The sequence below is a fragment of the Aythya ferina genome (assembly GCF_964211825.1).
Source record: "Aythya ferina genome assembly, chromosome: 2".
Lineage (NCBI taxonomy): Eukaryota > Metazoa > Chordata > Aves > Anseriformes > Anatidae > Aythya > Aythya ferina.
Genome location: NC_140297.1, coordinates 5910201 through 5933442, shown reverse-complemented (window position 1 = coordinate 5933442; position 23242 = coordinate 5910201). Strand labels below are relative to the sequence as shown.

General features: G+C 50.6%; 1 protein-coding gene across 1 annotated transcript; it reads right to left on the bottom strand.

The window, feature by feature from the left end:
• Positions 1 to 7790: 7790 nt before the first annotated feature.
• CSRNP1 (cysteine and serine rich nuclear protein 1) lies at positions 7791 to 21229 on the bottom strand. Its single transcript, XM_084507893.1, has 5 exons — positions 21077 to 21229; positions 15258 to 15453; positions 12859 to 13118; positions 12427 to 12723; positions 7791 to 11478 (listed from the first exon to the last, which is right to left on the bottom strand). Exons 2-5 carry the CDS (start codon positions 15427 to 15429, stop codon positions 10495 to 10497), a joined length of 1713 nt encoding a protein of 570 aa, XP_084364019.1. The 5' UTR covers positions 15430 to 15453; positions 21077 to 21229; the 3' UTR covers positions 7791 to 10494.
• Positions 21230 to 23242: the final 2013 nt, after the last annotated feature.

Genomic DNA, 23242 nt, shown 5'->3' with positions numbered 1-23242 from the left:
TAATAGCAGCACTTATCAAAGCAATTCTGTGCTTTTACAACCTTTTCAATTTAGGAGCAAGCAGGGTTTGCTTGCAGTGAAAGGACATGACGTGGCCAACCTTGCTTAACCAGAATATCCCACTCCTTTGAAATCAGTTTGGTTAAGACAGTTCATAACCCTTTGTGGGCATATTTCAACCACCTACAAGGTCTTAACACAGCTATGAGCAAAGCCAGCTAATGTAGAAGATGATTTCCACCATGTAAAAATAAATAAATAAATAAAGATATGGGATAATATGGATAAACATTTGTAGAATAAAATGTGGATATCTAACGCTTGCCCATATAAAAGAAAAAACTCTAATTAAAATGTGTACAGAGGTGGCCATCTTTTCTCATAATCAGATGCTACCAGTGGTCTTTTGTGGCTCCATAAATGGAAAAACAAAACAAAACAACACAAAACAAAAATAAAATACCCCAACAACTTTATTTCTTAGTTCACACAAGCCCTTGAAGGTTGCTCCACTTGCCATTCATCCTGGAGCAATCGACAGATGGTGGGCACACAGTCATTTCAGGTTCCAGGGTCTTTTTTTAATTTGTTTTTATACGAAGCCATTCCACTGTCCGAAGTGACACCCACCATTTCTGCATGGCCTGGGTGCAAAATACTTTGTCCTTCGATGCAGGTATCACTTCAGATCACCTATGCCAGTTCCCAGATTATTACAGTCACGTCTGTGGTGGGACCCTCATCAGAAGCACCTGGGTGATGACCGCAGCCCATTGCATCAGCACGTGAGTGGGATAAAGAGCATCAACACTCTTGTCCTGTTCCTCATTATTGCTGAAGACAGGTGCCAGATCCTTCTCATCCTCTGAGCTCCCCTCTGGTGCCTTCCTCGCACAGCTGGACATCTCGCTGCACATTTAATCAAGGGAACTGGGAAGCTCTCATTGCTTTAACCTTGATTTTCCATGTAATTGCTGACTTCCTGGGAGTGGAAATCAAGCTGATTGCTGATTTACATGAGAGGAGGTGCATTTGCATTAATGTGAGCATTTCAAATGTGCTTGCATCCTGAGAAAGCTGCACAGAGATGGAAAGGAGGAAAGAAGCATGTGTTTCCCACCTTCTCTTTCTTCACCATCAAATTGCATGCAGCATTTTCCTAATTCATAAGACTGGTTTGCTGCAACCCATTGAAAATCCTCCAGTGGAAGGATCCCTCTAGCATCGGAAATGGGTAATTATTTGAAATATTGTCAAAGGGATGGGGTCCTTAGCACCCCATCCTGCCAGCGGTGCTGTGTAGGTTCAGTCCAGCCCTTGGTGAAGCTGGGAGGTGACACAGTGGAGGTTTACTGAATTACCTTCCTCTTAGAAATGATGCAGGCTGCCTCCTGGGATGACCTCAGCCCTGTTTTTCCCAGAACTGGGGAAAGGCAAAGCTTCAGCAGATTCAGGGGTGTCTGTCCACCCAGGATCCACTGCAATTCACTCTGAGGTTGGGTGCCTCCAAAGGAGTAAGACCTTTTTTGCGTGGGAGCTTTTGCCCTTTATCAGTTTGTACCATGCCCTCCTCCCTTAATTTTTCGTATTTTCCCATCTCCAGCAAGATGGGAATTCAGGATCAATTCATGAAGTTTGCAAACTGTGTGTTTGCCATCATCCATAAGCTAGAGACCTGTATAAGTGACAAAACGTGCATGAGGACATCGGATCTGCTCTATAACTAATTCCCTACTGTAACACCTGTAAGAAGCCGACAGTCTTCATGCATGAGTCAGCCTACATGGACTGGATCTACACCGTGAGTGACCTGGCACATCAAGGGGAGGTGTCACAGAGGAGCTGGATCCTTCCACTTATTAAACCATTAAGAATCAAACTGGGAGGTCTGGGCAGGCCTAAAATCAGGATATTTGGTGCTACGTTTGGTGCAAACAACTCTAAGGAAGGAGTCGTTGTCTTTGAGATGATCTTTTTTTTTTTTTTTCTTTTTTTTTTTTTTTTTCCTAGTTGTTCTGGCTCTCTGCTGAATTCACCTCTTTCTTGTTTTCCAGACCATGAAGAATAACGGGGGTTATTAGGGAAGGATCAACTAGTGCGTTAACCTGGGAAGAGCTGCATCAAAATCCCTCTGCTCATCAACCGTCTTTGCATCCCTTCTACACTTTCTTGGGTTATTCACCAGGTTTGGCTGAGATCATAATAAAACATCAGTGATTTCACCCAGGGACTTTGAGCCCCTGTTTTTGCGTGAATTCAGCCCTCAGTGGATGGTTGGGACAAACCCACCTGGAGCACACAAGATTTCCAAATTAAAGCTATGTTCCTATTAGGCAAACTGTGGGGTCAGTGAAGGGAGGCAGAAGAAAACACAAGAAGCCAGTTTTTGTCCTTTGATGAACTAAAAACCCATCTTTTAGGAGTATTTGGGGCATCCCTCTACCATCCTCTCCCACTGGCATGAGGATGAGCATTTGGAAATGCAGGATTTGGGTTTCGCTCCTTTTCCATTTCAACCCACTCGTGCCCTGCCTCTCGTAAGGGACACAGTGGTATTTTTGCAAAAATACCTTTGGGAATACCCAAATTCTTTGGGAGCGCTGTTTCTGCTCGCCAAAAGCCACTAGAGGGCATTGGCAAACCGGAGGAACCCTTGTCACGCTTCTCACCGGCTGCTAAAGAAGTTTTGTGGGCTGAGCGTGATAAAAAGGCATGGATACAGCCTTGCACTCTGTCCTTTGTGTTTGCTCGCAGACAACGCCGATAAGCACCCGGGAGCTGCCTTTAGCTGCTCTTTCCCAGAGGTCTGATTGGCAACCAAATAAGCCCTGCTTAAACCCCTCGGAGAGCGCAAACGAAAACAAAAACCGGCAGCGTTTCTTCAAGGCTTGCAGAAGGGCTGGAGCCCCAGCTGTGTCCGCAGCTCTCTGCTTTATCAGGCTGCCCATGGCTATGCCCCCTCTGTGCTCAGTTGTTGGCACTTCTCCTCTGCTGACAGGGAAAAAAAGCCAAATAAACTAAGAAGCTTGCCTGCCCTTTAATATTACCAGGTGGTTCTTGCTCCTTTTAAGACAGCACGTGTGGTTTCTGCTGCGATGGCAAGTTCAGCTTCTCCCTGAAGGAGCCTAAATCCATTAGACTCACTCAGTGATGGGCTGACAGCTCTTGAATTTCACCTAGGAGCCAAGTGAGAGCAGCCAGCTGGTCGCTGAGATCTTGCCCTGACTGTTTCTGATCAGAAGCTTTGGGGAGCATTTTTTTTTCAGTGGAGCCCCTCAAACCACTTCCAACCCCCCTTGGATGCTGAGAGGTGAAGGCCTCCAGTCCCGGCTGGCTTTGGAGTGCCTGATGCCTGGGGTCGGGTCTATCTCTGCATGCTCAGTGCCTGGGACATGAATGGTTTTAGGGATGTCACACGGGACCCCAAATTCCCCATCACTCTCCATCCAGCAGACCCAGGGACCTCCAGGGATGATGCTACTCCTTGGGCTGAAAACACTCGAGCACCGCATTAGCAAGTCAACCACATGTATGAGCAACATCCCATGCTCAGGGCTGTTCCTCATTGGTGCTTAAGTGGCTAATAAACACAACCCCAAACATTTATATCCCGATATGACAGCAGACAAGGGCTCTTCCTGCTTTTTCCTGCAGCTGCACAACTGCCCCTGCTCTCCAGGGAGCAGCCGTGGCTATCAGGCACTGGAAATCTGCTGTCAGCCTGCTCTGAACTTTGCTCCTTTAACGCCTCCTTATGCAGCAGCCCAGAGGTTAAACATCATGCCGCAGCCACAGGAGCAGGAAAACCACGTGTTGGAGACTGCTCGGGATCATTATCCCATCCCTGGTGCCAAGAAGAGCCTTTCTTTCCGGGTTCCTGTGACGGGAACAGCTTGTGCTGCTCAGCCCTGATTTATGACGCAGGGTAGGAGGGTGGTGGCGGCCCGGCAGCACGCACACGGTGCTTCCCTCATGCCCTCTCGGTCTCTGAGAGCCCTGTGGGAGTGGCTTGGTCCTGAGCAGCGTGAGCAAAGCTGTAATCCGACCTTGGGAGCACGTGGAAAGTGCTGTGCTTCCCATGGGTTTTATTGCGTGACAGTACCGAGTCTCACAGCGATGTAATATCCAAGAGTATGGGGCAAAAGCCACTGGGCACGGTAATACAAGGCTCCTATCTAATGTTCCCAGCCTTGTCTCCAAAGCTGGGTGGTGAGGACACAGCTAAAACCCTCTAGATTTTGGAAAATTGGTGCACCCCACGTCCTGAGGTGGAGCAGAAAAAGGAGATGCCCGTGGCTGCAAGGGACAGCTGGAGTGGTCCCACCACACGCAGGGTACTCTGGAGAGGTACGAGACTGGCTACAATGCCTCGAGATGTTTGATAGTGCTGTAAATGCTGAGAAACACAGCTCTGGGATCACTGAAGGGATCAAATCTAAGGGTCAGTACTACCAGGGATGTATGAGGACATTCCAACCCATCCTGCTGCTGCTTCAGAAGATCACAGCTCTCCTGAGGCCCCAAGTCATCCCCACCAGGATGTTCAGGCTACGGACATCTCATCCAAACGATTTCTATAATTCTATCACTTAAAGACCACAAAGTTCTCTTCTCTATTTACTCCAAAGAGTAACTTACTTAACTCTCCTCCAGCTGTGGACACACGCACCAGGTGAGGGCATCCTCACCCATCCTCCAGACCCAGGCAGATCATTTAAGCCTTATTTTAATTTTTTAATAGAAAAACCCAGTGAAATACACAATTCTTGGTCCCGTGGAGAAGTGCTTCTCCAAGCTGGAGCTCGAGCTGCTGCCCAGTAGATGGCAATGCTGCTGTTCACTCCACAGCAGTCTCAGTGGCCTGAAGCAAACTGATGGAAATGTGCGGATCAAGCAGTATAAAAACTCCTAATAGTTGTAGCTGTGAAGGAGGAAACCTAGTTCTTTCTATTAATGGCTTATCTGAATTCTCACTCCAGCCAGCCCTCTGACAAGAGATGAATTTTCACTGCTTTCTAGGGAGAAAACACTAGAGAGAAAACTCTGAAGCTTTATACTTACTTACATTTCTTCTCTACATTTAACATCACCCATTTCCTGAGATGCTGAGGACTTGCAGTCCCTCCGGAGACGGATGGCCACAGAGGGGCCCTCACAAGGATCAGAAATCAAGCGGCTTTTGTATTCATATGTAGTTTTGGTCGATTTGGTGGAGAGGATGCTTGTGGGATCCTTATGGTGTAATGAGGAGTTCTGTGATGCTGGATGTCAGTACCCAAAAAAAATAAGGAATAACTGCAGAACCTATGTATACTTACAACTTCAGAATATATATATATATATTATTTTTTTTCTTCTCATCCTGCAGTGTTGACAGATTAATCTCAAATGGTCCATGGAAACATGCCAATAATTGCCAATTCTGCAGAGCCTTTTTTTTTAGGCAGGCCAAGCCCATCTCCAGGTCTGAGTGAAAACCTCAGCAGCTGCAAATTTTTTCTCAACTACATGGAAAAAAAACCACTTGCATATGTGGAGAATGGGCCTGATGCAGGGACAGAGGTCTTGAAGCCAGTGGAAACTCAAAGGTTACCACCAAGGACACTTTTTGTTGCCTTTGCTGCAGACCGGGGACAACCCTACCCCTGGTGCCACGTTAGTTGGTAGAAACTTGTGTTTTCTTTTCATGACAGAGGAGCAATAAGAAAAGGCATTTTATTCTATTTTATTTTATTTTTGGACCTCCAGAGCAGGCACAAGGCATTGGCGTGCAGGAACTGGCCCTGTGGAAATGCCCCTGCTGCTGCAGAGCCACCACCCCTGCACTCGCCCTGCCCTGCAGCTCCCAGCTTGGTTTTTCCCTGCGGGAGATAAAGTCCATTCCCTTTGACAATTTTATAGCCCTTCCTGCTGAGAACAGCTCCGGGGTGTCTCCTTCCTGCCCCGTGCCAGCTCCGGGCAAGGAATGAGTCAGGCTTTTTCCATAGGTTGCTCCACAACCCGGGGAGAAACACTTTCTGTCTGCTGGCCACACGCAACCTTTAACTCTTCTCGTAGGCACCGGTGCAACTCAGGAAAAGAAAACAAGAGCAGGTGATGAGTAATTCCATGCCTCCGGGTGTTACAAGCAATGGTGGCTATACAGAGGGAAATAAAAAGTCAATAAAGAGGTAATAAAGAGGGTGAGGAAGGTGGGGAGCAGGCAGCCCGGGCTGGATGGGATTTATTGGGTTCATTAAAGGAGCACCGCCATCCGCTGCCACGCAGGGCATGGATCACAGCCTGTGTGTCACCAGGTCTGGGCATGGATCACAGCCTGTGTGTCACCAGTCTGAGCACGTGTGTCCCATGCTGAGCCCGAAGCCTTCACCCTGCCCTGCCAAGGAGGGAGGCTCACATCGTGGGAGGCTCCTGCGGGGGTAAAAAAAAAAAAAAAAAAAAAAAAAAAAAAGCAGGGGGGCTGGGGCGACATCAGCACTAAAAAATAATAACATAAAAAAAATCTTTTCTATTATTTTGGCACGGCGAAGCTGAAAAGAAAAGCCAACAGATTTGTTTTCGAAAGGCAGGAGCAGCAAAGTGGCTGCTGCTTTAATGCCAGAGCTGAAGAAATTGGGGAAAATCCTGCGGGGTTTCCGCCGTATCACACCCTGAGCAACCCCAAACTTCTCCTGGTACAAACCCTCTGCTCCTCCCAGCTGTGGATGTAGATGTTGGGATGCCGAAAGTCATGCAGGGTCACAGAGGGGATGTGGCACCTCGTGGCTGTCCCCTCGGGGGTGGCCACCCTGCTGTTCCTCAGGGCACGGTGCCAAGCCATCGGCATGACCCGAAAATGTGCAGGAGCTGAAACCGTGCATTGGGCTCTTCTCCCAGCCAGAGAACAATTAACAGACAGGAAATTGTAGGCAAAATTGCCATTGTGCCTATATCCCATAAATCCCATTATATATATAAAAATATAAATAAAACAAACACATCCTACACATCCTTCTGAGTGGGAAAACCCCGAGTCCTGCATGGATTCATCAGCGCAAGCCGTGATGACGGTATTAAACACCTCTGCCATGGACTTTGGCCTTTTTTTTTCCCTGCCTGGTCTTGGTTTCCAAGGGACTTAAACATCAATGTCAGGTAAAAACAGGTATTTCCCAAACCAGCTTGTTCTCTGCGTTAACATCTCTGATTTGCATTCACCGATGAATTTGGCCTTTCCACCAAAAAGCCAAAAGATGTTTTTTAACTCTGGGTGTGATCCCAGATTTCCAACAGCAGGGCTTCCTGCTTGAGGGCAAACAGGCTTGCTTTGGGTTTTCCTCGAGTATCACTGGAATTAGTTCAAAGAAGAGTAAACTGGGGTTGTTCCCCAGGTGATGTGCCTGATGCTGCTGGAGAAACCATTCCCACCAGCCTGGACCTCCTCCAGGCCAAGAACTCGGGGATGGCCTGGCACTGGGTGCCCCTCTGAGAGGAGCCCCATCCCTGGGAGAAAACAGAGGGACTTTGGGGCACCCCTGGAGGCCACCTGGACGCCCCCCTTCCAAGGCTGCCACCATCTCACTCTTTGGGGTGGGAACCCTAAAGCGAGGAGACCTCCATTCAAAAACAGTCCAAAAAAAGTAAAAAACAAAAAAAAAAAAAAAAAAAAAAAAAAAAAACACGAAAATGGAACAGCTGTGACATGCAATACAGCACTCACCCCCACCATCCAAGTTTTTGAGCCACTGTATGGAATAAAAATTAACACACAGCCATGCTGAAGGAGCAAGAAGGGCAAAGCCACTGCCGTATTCAAACAAAGTTCTTTTATTGAAAGTGTAATGGAAATTTCTTCATATTGCTTTGATGAAATGAGAGACAGCAGCTGTAGACAAATATGCTTTTTTTCTTTTTTTTTTTTTTTTAAACAAATGCAAATGGATAAGGTAAAAATAAAGCATTTTTTTTTAACTTGTACCTTTAAGCAACATAATCACAATATATACACAAAGAAAGCTAAAATAAAGCTATGTTGAAACCGAAGCGTTTCAATCAATACATTAGATAATTACAGATTGTGTCAATAAATACCCAGTTTTTAAAATGTTTAACAGGCAACTTTTTACACAGATACAAAGAAGAAAAAAAAATTATATTATTTACAATTCAGTGCCTTGGAAAAAAAAAAAAAAAGAGAAAAAATCTTTTCTTTTTTTTTTGGCACTAACACAAATAAAATGAATAAATTATAGAAAAAAAACATCCACAAAGGCAGGAGTCAATCCCCGTCATTCATTTAAAAAACAAAAACAAAAACAAAAACTGTGTATATATATATATAAAATATAAGTATATATTTTATATAAATATATATATATGCGGAGAAACCGAGGAATGTTACAAAATATATTAGTGCCAATAAATACAGAACGGTACCAGACTCTCAACGGTCAGCGAGTTTGATGCAGTCTGAAGGATAGCAACTACCACCTAGAAGATAACTGAAGGGGATTTTCAGTCGAAAGAAACGACGACGACGACGACGACAACAAAAATAATATATTTATATATATATATCTCCAGGAAATCCTCCATCTGCCAGTAGTATTCCTACAGTCGCCCTCCTGCCCGCGGGGTAGTCCCCGGGGCGATGCCTCGCGGGAGGACGCGGTGGGTCAGCAATGCTTCGAGGTTGACCGGCTCAATACCAGAGAAGATGAACAATTAAATAATAATAATAATTAATAATAATAATAATAAAACCCAGCCTTCGCGATATTCGTACGCCAGAAGCTGCCCGAATTGCTGGCAGGGCGCTGGTGGTGCCTGCTGGAGCGGGCAGGGCTCGTCCATCCCAGGGCAGGTACCAACCAGCACTCAGCAGGGATATCAGCGGTTCAGCCGGGGGAAAGGACCCCAAAGCCCCTTTTTGGGGTGTCCCCTCCCCAGCTGGGTGGCTCTGCACCCTTTGTAAGGGGGGGGCTCAATGTAAAGCTGCGGGTTCCCATCGCGATACCCGGCTGCTCGCGCTGCTGGCGTAGGCACTTAGTGTATCACTGGCGTGCGGATTTTGGGTCCAGTTATATGGCATGGCCAAATAGTGTCATGTTCTTGGGCTGATTTCCACAACAAAAAGCCAAGGAGGCCTCTAATTTCCCTCCTAAACACACTGATTGCTCTTTTTTTCCTTCCTTCTCCAACCGTACTCAAACAATAAATAACCCACCAACCTTCACATCCCTCCCCCTGACTCGATTTACCCAATTGACCTATAAAAATGAAGAGTCTGGACCATCAGTTTGGGGGGCTGCGATACCCTCAACATTTGGGAGTCCTAAGAAGCACTCGCTGAGAAGTATGAGCAGGGTGCTGCTGCCCTTTGCTTTGCTTGCCTGAGTCCCAGGATCCAGCCCCCCTGCTGACGGGTCCTCTGCATATTCAGGCACCGAAAGATCTCATGGCCAAATCCTTAGGAAGTTAAATAAGTTAGAAAATAATTTATGAAAAGGGTTGGGTGGTTTTTGTTGATTAGATTGAGCTAGCTTGTGTTTCTTGGGCAGTTGAGGGTCCCCATATCATGGATATTGGACACCTTCGTGCTCTCATGTCTGTGAAAGGCTGGCTAGCTATCCAAGAACCCTACAGGAACCTTTCCCCCATCCCTCCCCTCCCACCCACTTGCATTCGGCTCTTGTAGAAATGTTATGTGAAGACCAAACAGCCAGCACCTTCCAGACTAAAACAACAGGGCCATCTTCAGGATGTGTGCCACTTCGAGACCTTATTGCCCTTCCAGGTCACTGATAAACCACAGTGCTACTCATGTACTACAGGTAGAAAATAAATAAATACAGATATATTATGCAAAAAATATGATTGTACACATAATACATCTGAGGTATTACCAATTTAAATAAGGTTTCATGCTAGTTCAAGCTTCGGTGGCTATTTAAATTCTGGAATTTGCAATAAATAGATGAAGAATGATTATGTATATAGTGTACGGATCTCTTCTGTAAACCTTTTTGGATTTGAACGCAAGAGCGTGTTGGGCTAGCTCTTACGCAAATCACAAAGTTTCACAATAAATACAGCTTCAGAAGTTGTCTAAAAAAAGTTCCCACAACACTGAAACGTTTCTAGAAGGGGCTGTGTGTACGACTGGCAACGTTCACAAGGAGCATTTCTCAACAGGTCTTTGCATACAAAACACAAGGAAATTCATACTTGAAAGTCTTTGTTCCTCCCTCCCTCCCTCCCACCCCATCACGAAAGTTTAGAAATTTTTGCACAAACAGCAAGAGAACTGATTGTAGCTGCAGTATGTCAAAACGTCCACGTTCTATAAAGACCAAAAATAGTTTGTCTGCTCAGAAAGTCTCATTATTTTTTGTTTTTCCTTTTCACATAGCACATCATCCTGTCACTGAAAGTTTGCCCATCCCACCGTTCTTCGGCTTTGGTTTCGGCACCCCGATGCTGCCGGTCCTTCCCGTCCCTGGGTACCCGGGCATCTCACACCTTCACCGTCTCCATCAGCGACGACTTGATGGCGTCCTCCAAATGCTGATTGTCTGTGAAAGGGGCCGGGGTTTCAGGGACGGATTCGGACAAACCGAAGAGCGACTCCAACAAACAGGAGCCCTGATCTCCGCCTTGCGGGAAGCTGGGGAAATTAGGAAACTGAAACTGTAACGCTGAGTAGTTATCGAGGTTCTCGTACTCCTTCAAGGAGTTGTAAAGGGGTCCCAAGTTATAGTCCGAGAAGGACTGGAAGAAATCCAAGGAGTCAGAGGAAAGGCTGAGGTCAGCGTAGCTCTTGGAGCAGGGCTCGGCTGGGGCCGGGGCGCAGCAGGACAACCCGTCGCAGCGCGCGTGGGCGGCCTCCTCCAGCATCCCGCCACCGTCCTGGTTGGCGTTCTCGTCCAGGCACTCGGAGAGGTGGGACGAGGCCACGGGGCCGGGCTTGGCCTCACCGCCGTGGTCCTCGATGAAGAAGTCGGCGGGGTGGAAACAGCTCAGGTTGTCCTGGCAGCGGCCGCCCTCCTCCTCGGCGTCCGAGTCGTTGAAGTGGAGGATGCGCGCCAAGCCGTCGTCGTCGACGTCCGACTGGGATTTGTCGGAGGGGAGGCTCTCGTAGGGCTCCTCCAGGTCCTCGCTGGGGTGGGAGGAGAGGGAGGAGTCCGTCATGTCGCTGCTGCAGCTGTTCTCCCCCAGGGCTTCCAGCTCGGGGCTGAACTGGAAGGCGGGGGCCAGCGGCGCCGCGCGCTCCTCCAGGGGCCCCTTCCCCGCCGCGCAGCCCAGCTGGGGCAGCCGCTCCCGGAAAGGAGGCTCGGCCTCCGCCACCCCCTCGCTGCTCTGCTGCTGCTTCTCCAGCTCCAGCTTCATGATGGTGTGGATGAAGTGGGTCTGCACCCGGGACTGGTTGAACTCGATCCTGCCCTCGGTGTTGCCGCAGCCGTCCTTGGTGCAGCCGCAGGGGAAGGAGGTGTGGTCCATCTGGAGGGGGAGAAAGGAGACACAGGGGTGAGGACACGAACCCAAAACAGAAGCTTCCCTTGAGCCACCCTCGGAACCCACCCCAGCAGCACGAAGGAATGGCTGAGGGGTCTAAAAGCAAGCTAAAAAATACAGCTATTAAAAAAACTCCACCTGCTCTTTGGAAGGTTGTCATAAAAGATGGATTCCGGTAGAACGGAAAAACCTTAAAAGGTTTAAAACAAATCAAAATATAACACCCCAAAAAGAGAGGTAAATGGTAAACTTGAATTTTAATATACTGCATCTCAGTATTTAATATCCATATCCTTCATCCCAGGGAGGGGATGAAGGACAAACCGTGACACCTTCATGTCCCAGCTTTCAGCAGCCACTAGAGGGGGGCTGTGACACGCACACGGAGCACTCCACGCTTGTGCACGCCTGTGCACACCCACCCTGCAGCACCCCAGTGTGCAGCCACAGCATAGGAACGGCACCCGGAATAGGGAACGTGCCCCCAAAACCAAAACGGGGTGGGCACCCATAAAAATATGAAATATTTATAAAAAAACCAAGGTGCTAAATTGCATATAATGGGATTACCCCGCTGCTGTGATCTGCGGGGCTGACGCTGATGCTCCCACGTTTGCCCGAGTGCACCGGGAGCTGTGACACGCAGCAAGGAGGGGAACAAAAATACCAGCAGGGGGAGGAGGGGAAATCGCTGCCTCGCTGGAGGAGCGAAAAGCTTTTGTTTGCCAAGAGCAGCCCACATGGTCCATCTCTCTCTGCCACGCTCCGTGCGGGTGCGTTGGCACATCCCCACGGGACGTGTGGTTTGGGAGGTGGATGCTTTCGAGCAGCGCTTGCCTAGCAGCCTGGAGAGCATCTCCAAGACCTTCTCCTAGCTTTGCCCCGAGGAAAGACGCACACAACAGGGACAATGCGAGCCGGCGAGGGCAGTACCTGGCATTTAATGCCCGCCAAGCTGCAGCTGCAGGTCTCGGGGTCGCAGACCTCCTGGCACTCGCAGCCGCAGTCCTCCCGGGACAGGCGGATGTTGTGCAGCTCCCGCTTCTCCTCCTTGTCGATCTTCTTCACCCCCATGGCTTTGAGCAGCGCCCGCCTCTTTTTGGCGGGGTAGGGCTGGAGGAAGAAGCCATCCTCCAGGTCCACGTTGCTGACATCGATGTCATCGTCGGAGATGTCCTCAACAGTGAGCTGGTTGGCCTCCTCCGACTCCTTTGTGCCGTTCATGGTTAGCTGAGGGCACAAAATGGGCAAAACGTTAGGGAACTGTTGGGAACACCAAGGCAGAGACCATCAGGAGAAACGAGGAAGGGAAGATCTGTCCTGACAGTGGCCACCTATGGGACTTCCACCGACCTGGCCACTCACCTTCCATTTCAAGGCTTCCAACTTCTCCTCTTTCAATTTCTCTCTCAGTTTCTCCCGACGGACGTTTTCCTGCTCCTTCGAGAATTCTGCTAGCGTGAACTGCCGGGAGGAGCTGTGCTTGCTCATCATCCCCAGCGTGCAGCCCCCACGGCTCGGCACGCTCGTGAAGCCCTGGCAGCGCGGGAAGTAGAACACAGTGACCTGGTCAAACTCCACGTTGTTCTTCTTTAGCCGCTTGGATTTCTTCAGGATGGACGTGGCTAAAAATGGGGGAGGAAAAGAACATTCAGTCAGCGCTGCCATCCTGCAGATGGAGGTAAAATATTGCAAACAGGCTCACAGTTGCTCTCGCAATGGGGACACGACAGGGTAAGGTCACAGCATTTTGTGTTTCAGGATCGAGAAGGGGAATGTGGATGGTGAGGAAACTCTGCCAAGTCCTGGTGCATCGGAGTCGCTGCTCAGATTCACCCTAAGAAACGGCTGCTGCTTCTCCTTCCCGCATGACTTCCCCCCAGGAAACACACATTTGCTTATTCTTCACGTGCAGCAGAGCAGAACGAACAAGCAACTGAACCACCCTGCACGCCTGCCCTGCTCCAAGCCACAGCACCCTGCCTGCTGCCCCGCAGCCAGGACCTCGAGGTCCACTCCTGGGATGCCACGGCACTGATGCTGCAGCGTGGTGCAGCTCTGGCTTTTGTGCCAGAGCCCAAAATTAAGCCAAAACATCTCTTCTTTTGGTAATTCCTTTCACCATCCACTGGGAGGAACTATGAAGCCATAGTTTGTTCTCCAGAGACTCATCTGAGAGCAGCTGCAAAGATGTTAATCTTTACGCAGGTGATCCCGGGGTAAACATGGCAATACATGACTCTGGTTTATCTTAAGCTGCTGAAGCACGTTGCACGCCATTTAGAGCAGAGCTCCTCCTGAGATACCTGGTTCTGCATCTGCAAACACAGCGAGTGGGGGAGGACTAATTGGTCAGGGCAATCTCAGAGGCAGTGAGTTTCCACGAGCTGCACAAAGCAAATGCAAAACGCAGCAGTAGGGGTTGCATGCTGCTTGCACGTCAGGAAGGAGAATCAGCGAGGCACAAATGCAGCATTTGGCTTTTTTTCTTTTTTTTTTTTTTTGGCTGTTAGCTGCTAGTGCACGGGTGGGAATTGAGGAAAAGCAGCCAGGAAGGGCTGGGTGATTCCCTGGCACGGGACCAAGGCAGAGCCAGAACTGAGCTGAGCTCTTCGGATGGCGGAGCTGGGAAAGTGCAAGACTGGACAGTTAGCTGCACCCACGTTTCACAGGTCTCGCTTGCCAAAACGCAGCTTTTCGGTTTCGGATGAGAAGAAAAAAAAAAAAGCGTTCACCCAGCTGTGTCAGCAGCTTCTGCTCACGAGCTGAGGGTTTCAAACCAGGCTCTGCTGTTGCTTTGATGCTATCTTTGCATTGTGCATTGCTTTTTCATAATAACCTTGATTCAATCTCCTAAAACATCAGCTCTTTATCAAAAGGCAAGTTAACCACCGTGATCATCTATCGACTGAGCTGCTGCACTTTGGCATTTGCTTCTCTCTCCTTCCCCCCCCCATCTCAAATTGTTTTTCCATTCCTGACCCTTTCCTATTGAGGCAGAGAATACAAAAAGTTCATTGTTTTGTCACCAAACCTGGGAAGACAAGCAAGAATGAGCCTCTTTATTATTACAAGACTTCTAAAGCCTTTTCAGACCACTGCATGTTTGTGTATGTCTGCTAAGTGGACCTTAACTGCTACATACACTGGGCGTTCAGCATAATTTACTAGGTTGGACCATTTCTCCTCCACGAAGATGGTCCCCTATTGTCTTGTTTTCCCCTTTGCACAGCAGATAAGGGATTTTATGACCTTGTCTTCTGCATGTTTTCCTAAAAGCTCTCAAAACCGATAATGCTGGGAAAACAAAATAGCATTTATCTGTACTGACAGCGGAGGCAATGTCAAACGTGTCGCGTGCTTTGGCAAAGTCCCCACCTTATGTAGAAAATGGGCTCTGAAATGGTAATTAGGCTACTGGTTAACCATTTTGAAAACCCAGCATTATGGGCTGTGCTGTCTGTCCCATATTTGCCTGCTGAATAGCTTGAGAGAGGGCTGAAGGATGGCGGATGCTGCTACAGCACAGGCCTGGAGGCACCCGTGTGCCTCTGCACACCCACGTCCTCCAGGCTCCAATTCCCAGAAATTTGGACTTGGGCAAGAAAATAACAAACGGGTGACAAAAGCTGGGAGGAAGGGCTGAGGAAGAGTCCCCTGGGTGAGTATGAAAACGAGATAAATGAGCACAACAAGAGGGAAAAGGCACTGTGGCTGCTTCCAGAGTGGCTGCAGAGCTGGAAGTGGGTGGCAGGGATACTCACGGGTGAAGCTGGGCGTTAAGGCAGAGCTGGGCTTGCTCTCTCCGCGGGAGTTCTCCTCATCCGAGTCCCAGCCCGAGGATGCTGAGGAGGACAGGGGGGAGCAGGAGGAGGAGGAGCAGTAGGTGCTGTCGTCCCCCAGCTCTTCGTACTTCCTTTTCAACACCCCGCTCATGGTGACGCCGTATCTTTCATATAACTGGAAAGCAAGAGAGAAAAACATAATAAAGCAAGGGAAATAACGCCAACTGCAAGCAAGGCTTTGGCACCATCTCAGTCCGGCCGTGCACGTGCAATTCCCAAAAGGTGCCCCCAAAACCCACACCTTGCTGCCACCCCATGGTGCATCCGCTGCTCTCCTCTCCTGTTTTAAGGCGCCGCAGAAAAAAACAACTATCACAGACAAGCAACTGTCCAGAAACCAATTCAATCAACACAAATGTTATCAAACAATAAGTATTACGTTTTGCTTACTAATTCTTTTATGTTAACTCCTTACCAGATCGCTTTCTGTGCAGTTACAGCTTTAACGTCGTGCTAATTACAAAAATAAGCCAGTTTGCAGAGAACAATCTGTTGGCATGATTTACTTGCTACAGCCCCCTGGGGAAACAGACTTATTAAATGAAGCACTGAAATACAAATATATCAACTGTGAAGAACAGCCCTTCTCCTCACGGTGCCTTTCATAGCCAGTCCCCCATTCAATAAGCTATTCTTGTTTAGGCTGGGTTATGCATCAAGCATAGTAGCAATTAAAAACAACGCAGCTAATTAAAAACAAAGGAGCTCTGTGCTCGCCGAGATTCTGAAATATCCCGCATGCTTTTCCACTGCTCATCTCGAGAAGGAAAAAATAAAAGGAAAAATGGGGAAAAAAAAAAGCCCACAACTTTATTGCATGCTTTAACCTTTGGTTTTATGAAGTTTGTGGGAAATTGCACCAAAGCTGCACGCTTTGCCTGAGCGATATCAAAGCCCTCTGACACCGGGATGCTGGTGGGAAGGGCTCCCCCAAAACTGCCTCCAGCAAGGAGGAGCCGGGGGGATGCTCCCTGCCAGCCCCACAATAAAACCAGCAGCAACACACGCAGCCAAAAGCAATCCCGAAATTCGGATAACAGCAGGAGGACTCAGACACAGAGCCCTGATGTCCCCGGACCAGGGTGGTGAAAGGGCAGGTACGATGCTGCCGGCCACGTCCCCGTACCCTGCTGTGAAACTCTCCCCCCAATTTCGCTCCTCGTAACCGTAACCGTATCACTTTCTCACCCTCTTTTGCATGTCTGAAGTTAATTTAAGCCCGTCTCAAGAAAAAAAAAAAAAGAAAACCCAACACAAAACCAACACCCTCCTGACAGCTCTGAGCATAGAGCACAGAAACCGCACAGCCTTCAGAACCTCCTGGTGACGGGATTTTCGGTATCTCAGCGGCGCTGCACAATAACACCTAGGCTGACGGGCGCGTACGCCGGGCCTCCAAAGCCCCAGAGCTCATTAATCACGATTACCAACAGCTTCCCAGGAGCCGGCAGTCCCCTAAAAGGTTAAAGATGGATGGATGGAGCCGTTCCTGGGTTGGAAGAAGTTAATCATTCACCGCAACGTGCGCACACGGGGCTGCTGCCCCCCTGGGTCCCCCAGCCGTCCCCTTCTGGTGGCGAACGGTGGCCCTGGGGCTGCAGGTGCTGGTGCCAGGGGTTGGGTTTTTGGGCCTCGATCCAAAGCAGATGGAGGGAAGGTGGCCCTGGCGGCCCTCCAGTGGCAGTGTGTCCTACCTGGCACCTGCACTAAGCCCTCTTCTGGCAAAGCAGAGCTTGTGGGCAGCCACAATGCCCAAAAACCTCACGTCTCCTTGCTTTTTCATTTTTTTCCTCCTCCTGTTCCATTGCCTGTTGCTTTTAAGAAACAACCAGGAGTGAAAGAAATCTCCAAATCCATGGAGTGGGTCTGAAGGGAAGCCCAAAGCGGAGGTTTGCGTGGCACTGCTGTCTCCTCGTCCACACGGAGTGACCAAAAACTGCAAAAATAAACTCTGGGAAGCAGCAGCTCGCACCGCAGGACACCCACTCGCCACTCCGAGGACACTTCCTCCACCTCCACCTTCCAGCCAACGGAGGGAGCACCCGGCTCGTCCAAGGATGGGATCTCCAGCAGGAGGAGAGTCGAATGGGCAAGGCGGGCGGGTGTCATTTCCACTTCGTCCCCTCCTGCGGGGACACCGGGGCGCGGTGGAGCAGCCGAGGTCACGGTGCTGGAGATGAGTCCCTGGGCAGCGACGCTGCTCTGGTGCAGCTCACCCCATCCTGGAGCCACTTCTGCTCGATGCCATCTCCCATTTGACATCCATCCATCCATCCGTCTGTCTGTCTGTCTGTCCATCCTCTCCTCCAGGGCCAGCCCTCCCCAAGCACAAGCACCCTCCTCTCCACCCCAAAACCTGCCTCTGGGGATGCGCCGGGAAGGGAACATTGCTGCCAGCCTGAAGAGCATCAGGACTTTTACCCAGGGCCAAAAAAAAAAACAACACCAAACAACATCTTTTTATAAGGGGGTTGCCCAATTTGTAGGATTCCCAGAGAAGGGAGCAGAAGGGTGATGCTGCAGGGCGAGGCAGCCCTGATGCTCGGGTCACCTGCAGAGCCGGATTTCCCAGCCAGAGCTCACCAAGCTGTATTTTGGATGGTGCCATCATTTATTTTTTGGAGGGGATTTTACAAAATATATCTTCACGCATCTACCCCCCAAAAAAACACCCTCTGGGCGGGGGTTCAGCTGGCAGGTCACAGCCGGTGCCCTCCCCTCCTTGCCCCAGCGTTCGGCGGTGGAATTTGCGCCGTGGGAGCGGTGCTGCCGAAACCGCCGGCCGCAGCCGGGAGATTTGAACCGCGGTGATGCCGCCAGCCTGAGACTTCAGCCCGCGTTTGTGCCTAGCACAGAAGTCACAAAAATGTGCAGAGCACCGTGAAAAACAAGGAAAATATCTCTGCTCGGCGGTGCAAACCTCTGCAAGCAGCACGGAGCGCAGGAGGATTTTACCACCTTCTCTCTCTCTCTCTCTCTCTCTTTTTTTTTTTTTTTACATAACCTGAAATAAAATAATCCTATCTTCCTTTTAGTTGCCAAAAAAGACATTCTGTTCTTGGCTAAGACTTCTTACTCATCTATTTTACTGAAAACAGCTTTTGGAACAAGTACATAATGCAATGGATCAAACCCGCAGGAATTCCTCTCTGGCACCAGAACTCCCACTATCCTGGGAATACTTTCTAACAAATATTTAGCCCAGATGTGCATTCCTTTCTTTCTCTCTCCCTCTCTCCCTCCTTTTTTTTTTTTCAAACATTACATTTTTTTTTTTTGGGGGGGGGGGGTGTCTAATGGGGGCAGGGGAAGGGAAGCGAATCTGCTAAGTCCCATTTCTGGCGGCCAGCGAGTTGCAGGGTAAAGCCCTAATACGCAGGAATGCAAAGAATTAACGTTTTAACTATCCTCCTCTGGGACAACGTATCAACAGTAAATATTTCGAGTAATTTAGATTTAAGAAGGCTTGGCATTTGTTGAGCCCAGCGAGCAGGAAGGCAACCAAAACCACTATCAGCAGCCACTCGGGCTGGTTCTGAGAGGCTGCACAAAGAGATACCGCGGATAAGGAGGTTCGGCGCCCGATTTTGGGGCCCTATCTGCACTTTTTATGGGGCAGCGCACGCAGCCACGCAAGGCAGGCGAAGGAAACCTCTCCCAGTGCACCCTTGCTTGCTCTGCTGCTCCTCAAAGCAGCTTCCAGGGTATCGTGGCAATATTTGCAATTTCTTCTTTTCCAGCCGGGGAATATCCCAAAAGGTGGAAGGATCCCAAATCTGCGCGCAAGCTGAAGGCAGACTCTTCCTCCACAAAGCAACTTGTGTTAACAAAAAAAAAAAAAAAAGCAAACAACCAGTGCAATCCACTAAAAGCACGTATTTTCAGAGCCAACCTCCTGGCTCTAGGAGCACCAGCATCCCCAGGCAGCCGGGTGGGCTCATCTCGGTGCATGGGGTCGAGGTCACAGCCCAGCCCCACGAGCTCCACGCCTCGAGCCAGGATAAATATTGGTTTAAAACCCACTTCAGTCAGGTACGACTCGCGCAGTGAACCCTGGGGGAGTCTTTTGCCCCCCCCTATTCCAGGGGTTTATTCGGGTGACCTTGGCGTGAGCATCGCCAAAAACTGCCGCGGTGCTGAGCCTTGCGCTGAGCACCCCGAAATCCTCACCCCGAAATCCTCACCAACTCACAGCCTGGCAATGCCTCCAGGCAACTTCGTCACCCCCGTGCTATCGGCACCGACTCACTGCCCGTGCATTTAACTATTTTAATTCCTGCCATATTTACCTCCGTGGGTTCCCAGCCGCCGCTGGGGCATCCTCCCTGCGGGGTCGCTTCCCAGTTTCGGGGGCCGTCCGGTTCAGCCCAGCTGATTTTCCCCCCTCCAAGGCCGGGTCTAAGGTTTCATAACCTTCCCCTGGTTAAAAATAACCTCTCCTGCCGCTGCACGACCCAGGCGCGGAGGCAGGGATCCGCTCGCGGTGCCACAAGTGCGCTCTCCTGCGGGGCTGGGCGAAACGCCTTCCCCGGGAAGCAAGGCAAAAGAGCTCACTCTTGCCAATATTTTGGGAAGCTCGCGGAGAAAAAGCTCCACGGGGTTTGCCACCAAGCCCTTCTTTCTCCCCACCAGCCCGAAGGGTAAATAAGAAACATTAGCGAAGGCATTAAAAGGTTATCTGGCACGGCCCGGACGAAGCGGGCTTCAAGATGTACTCGGCGCAGATTGCACCGCAATAAATATGAAAGGAGCGAAGCGTGCTTTGTCTAGGAAAATCCTCTATTTGATTACAGCTGATGAATAATTCACGGCGGGTTTCCATCCTCGTCCTGCCCTCGGTACACGCCGTGCGTTACCTTGCCGGCCGTGTGTACGCCCGCGGGTCCCTGCGCTGAATTATTAAAGGGAGAAACGCTCCGGCACCAAAGCAAGGGGAAGAAAATAATAAAAATATATTTCAAAAAAAAAATAAATGAAAAAAAAATAATAATAATAATTAGCTGTGGGACACCGCTTCTCCCTGCACGCCAGCCCCATCCCACGGGGAAAACACGGCGGAGGGGTGACAGGCGCTGGGGGGAGCCAGAAAAGAGGAATTAAAGCGAGGTTTGGGAACTCGAGAGGGTTTTTTTTCGCTGCTCTTGTTCCTGATTTCCACCCCCCCAGGTGCGGTGTGAGAGCTCCCCACCGGGGGTCGGCGGTGAAGGAGCCCCCCGGGGGGGGGCGCCCCGTCCGTCGGTCTGTCCGTCGGTCTGTCGGTCGGTCGGGGCGCCGGTAGGTGTTGCTGTAGCGACGGGAAAACATCCCCGAGCCGGGGAGTTTGGGGAAAGAGGGAGCCTTGCCGGGCTCTCCCCCTCCACCACCACCACCCCCGGTTTTATTTCACCATCGCCGCGAGCTGGCGGGGGGGCGCGCTCCCCCCTCCAAAAAAAAATAAAAAATAAAAAATGATTTTTTTTTTAAAATTTTTCTTTTTAAGGGGGGCTCAGCGGGGCCTCCCCAAGACTCTCCTCATTCCTCATCCTAACCAAGAGGTCCGGGGAGCTCCGCGATGTGTCCCGGTTGTGTCCCCGATGTGTCCCCCCCCTCCCTCCCCAGCCCGGCTGGGAACGAAGACGGGGTGTGGGGGGGGGGCACCCAACCAAACCCCGCTCCCCCAAACCCCCCGTGACGGATTCACCCCCAAACCCCTCAATGCCAACCCAAACACCCCACACAACCCAGCCAAACCCCTTTACCTGAGGAGGCGGCGGGTGGCGGCGGCGGCAGCTCCGGCTGCAGTGGCGGTGCCTGGCGCGGCGCCTCCCGCTCTGCCGCTGCCGGGGCTGCGCCGCGCCGCGCTGCCCTTTTTCGTCAGTGGAAAACTCCGGGCTCTGACGCAGGCGGTGACAGGAGCGGGGCCGGCTCGGCCCCGGGCCCGCCCGGTTTCCTGCTTCTCTTCTCTTTCTCCCCCCCTCCTCCTCCTCCTCCTTCTTCTTTCCTCCGTTCCCCGGGCGGGGCGCTGAAGCTCGGCTCGGGGTGGCTCCGCCGCCGCCATCCCGCCCGCACCGCCGGGGGCGCTGCCCCTGAGGGGCCGCTGAGGCGCCGGGTGGCGGCCGCACGGGGGTGGGGAGGCGATCGGGGAAATAAAGTGGTGTGGTGTGGGGGGTTAAGGCTGTGGTGGGGTTCAAATGGGTTTGGGGGACTCGGGGTGTTCTGAGCCTGCAAGGGGTTGGGGATGCACAACCACTCCGGGACCCCAAAATGGGTTTGGGTGCTGCAGAGGATTCAGATCCCACAAGGGTTTGGGGACCCACAACCACTCTGAGACCCTAAAATGGATTTGGGTGCTTCAGAGGATGCAGATCTCACAAAGAGTCAGGGACCCACAACCACTCTGAGACCCTGAAGTGGATTTGGGTGCTTCAGAGGATTCAGATCTCACAAAGAGTCGGGGACCCTAAAATGAGCTTGGATGCCTCTTGTGTGTTCAGGTCCCACAAGGGGTTGGGGACCCATAACCACTCTGTGACCCTAAAATGGGTTTGGACACCTCAGGGTGTTCAGATCCCACAAGGGGCTTTGGGGATCCACAGGCATACTGGGACCCCCAAATGGCTTTGGATGCTTCAAAATACTCAGACCCCATAAGGGGTTTGGGACCCACAACCACTCAGGGACCCCAGAATGTGTTTGGATGCCTCAGAGGATTCAGATCCCACAAGGGGTTTGGGACCCACAGGCATGCTGGGACTACAAAATAGGTTTGGATGCCTCAGAGGATTCAGATCCCACAAGGGTTTGAGGACTCACAACCACTCCAGGACCCCAAAATGGGTGCCTCAGAGGATTCAGACCCCACAAGGGGTTGGGGTGCCATAACCACTCTGGGACCCTAAAATGAGCTTGGATGCCTCTGTACGTTCAGGTCCCACAAGGACCTGGGGACCCATAACCCCTCTGTGACCCTAAATTGGGATTGGATGCCTCAGAGAATTCAGAATTCACGTGGCATTTGGGGACCCACAACCACTCTGTGACCCCAAAATGGGTTTGGACTCCTCAAGGTGTTCAGATCCCAAAAGGGGTCAGGGACCCACAGGCATACTGGGACCCCCAAATGGCTTTGGATGCTTCAAGATACTCAGACCCCACAAGGGGTTTGTGACCCACAACCACTCAGGGACCCCAAAATGTGTTTGGATGCCTCAGAGGATTCAGATCTCACAAGAGCTTGGGGACCCACAACCACTCCAGGACCCTAAAATGAGTTTGGATGCCTCAGAGAATTCAGAATTCACATGGCATTTGGGGACCCACAATCACTCAGGGACCCCAAAATGGGTTTGGATGCCTCAGGGTGTTCAGATCCCACAAGGAGCTGGGGACCTACAGCCATGCTGAGACCCCAAAATTCATTTGGATGCCTTAGAGAATTCAGATCCCAAAGCTGTTTGGTGACCCACAGGCATGCTGGGACCCCAAAATGGGTTTGGATGCCTCAGAGGATTCAGATCCCACATGGCATTTGGGGACTCACAAGCAACAACCCCACAGGACCCACAACTTGAACCCCCAAATGGATTTGGGCCTCACATATCATTTGGGTCCCTTCAGGGGTTTGAGACCAACAGGCAATGGTTGGGCTGTTGGGCATCCAAACCCAGAAGAAGATTTGAGCCCTACAAGAGGTTTGGGTCCAACAAACTTGGCCCCTGAAAGGGATTTGTCCCTCACAAGGGGGTTTGGTTCCCTCAAGGTTTTGTGACCAGTTAGCAAGGGTGGACTTTGAAAAGGGTTTGAGCTCAGCAAGTGTTTTGGGGCCCACAGTGTTGGCCTGTGGCCCAACCAAGCCCAGACGAGCATTTGAGTACCACAAGGAGTTCAGGCCCCATGAGGAATTTGGGCCCTATAAGAAGTTTGGG

Bases quoted from the DNA above. Each gene is read 5' to 3' on its own strand.
- CSRNP1 (XM_084507893.1), bottom strand. From the start codon at position 15,429: ATGAGCGGGGTGTTGAAAAGGAAGTACGAAGAGCTGGGGGACGACAGC. The intron at 13,119-15,257 runs GTGAGTATCCCT...CCCCATTTTTAG, and splicing joins CTTAACGCCCAGCTTCACCC to CCACGTCCATCCTGAAGAAA. The intron at 12,724-12,858 runs GTGAGTGGCCAG...TTGTGCCCTCAG, and splicing joins TGGAAGCCTTGAAATGGAAG to CTAACCATGAACGGCACAAA.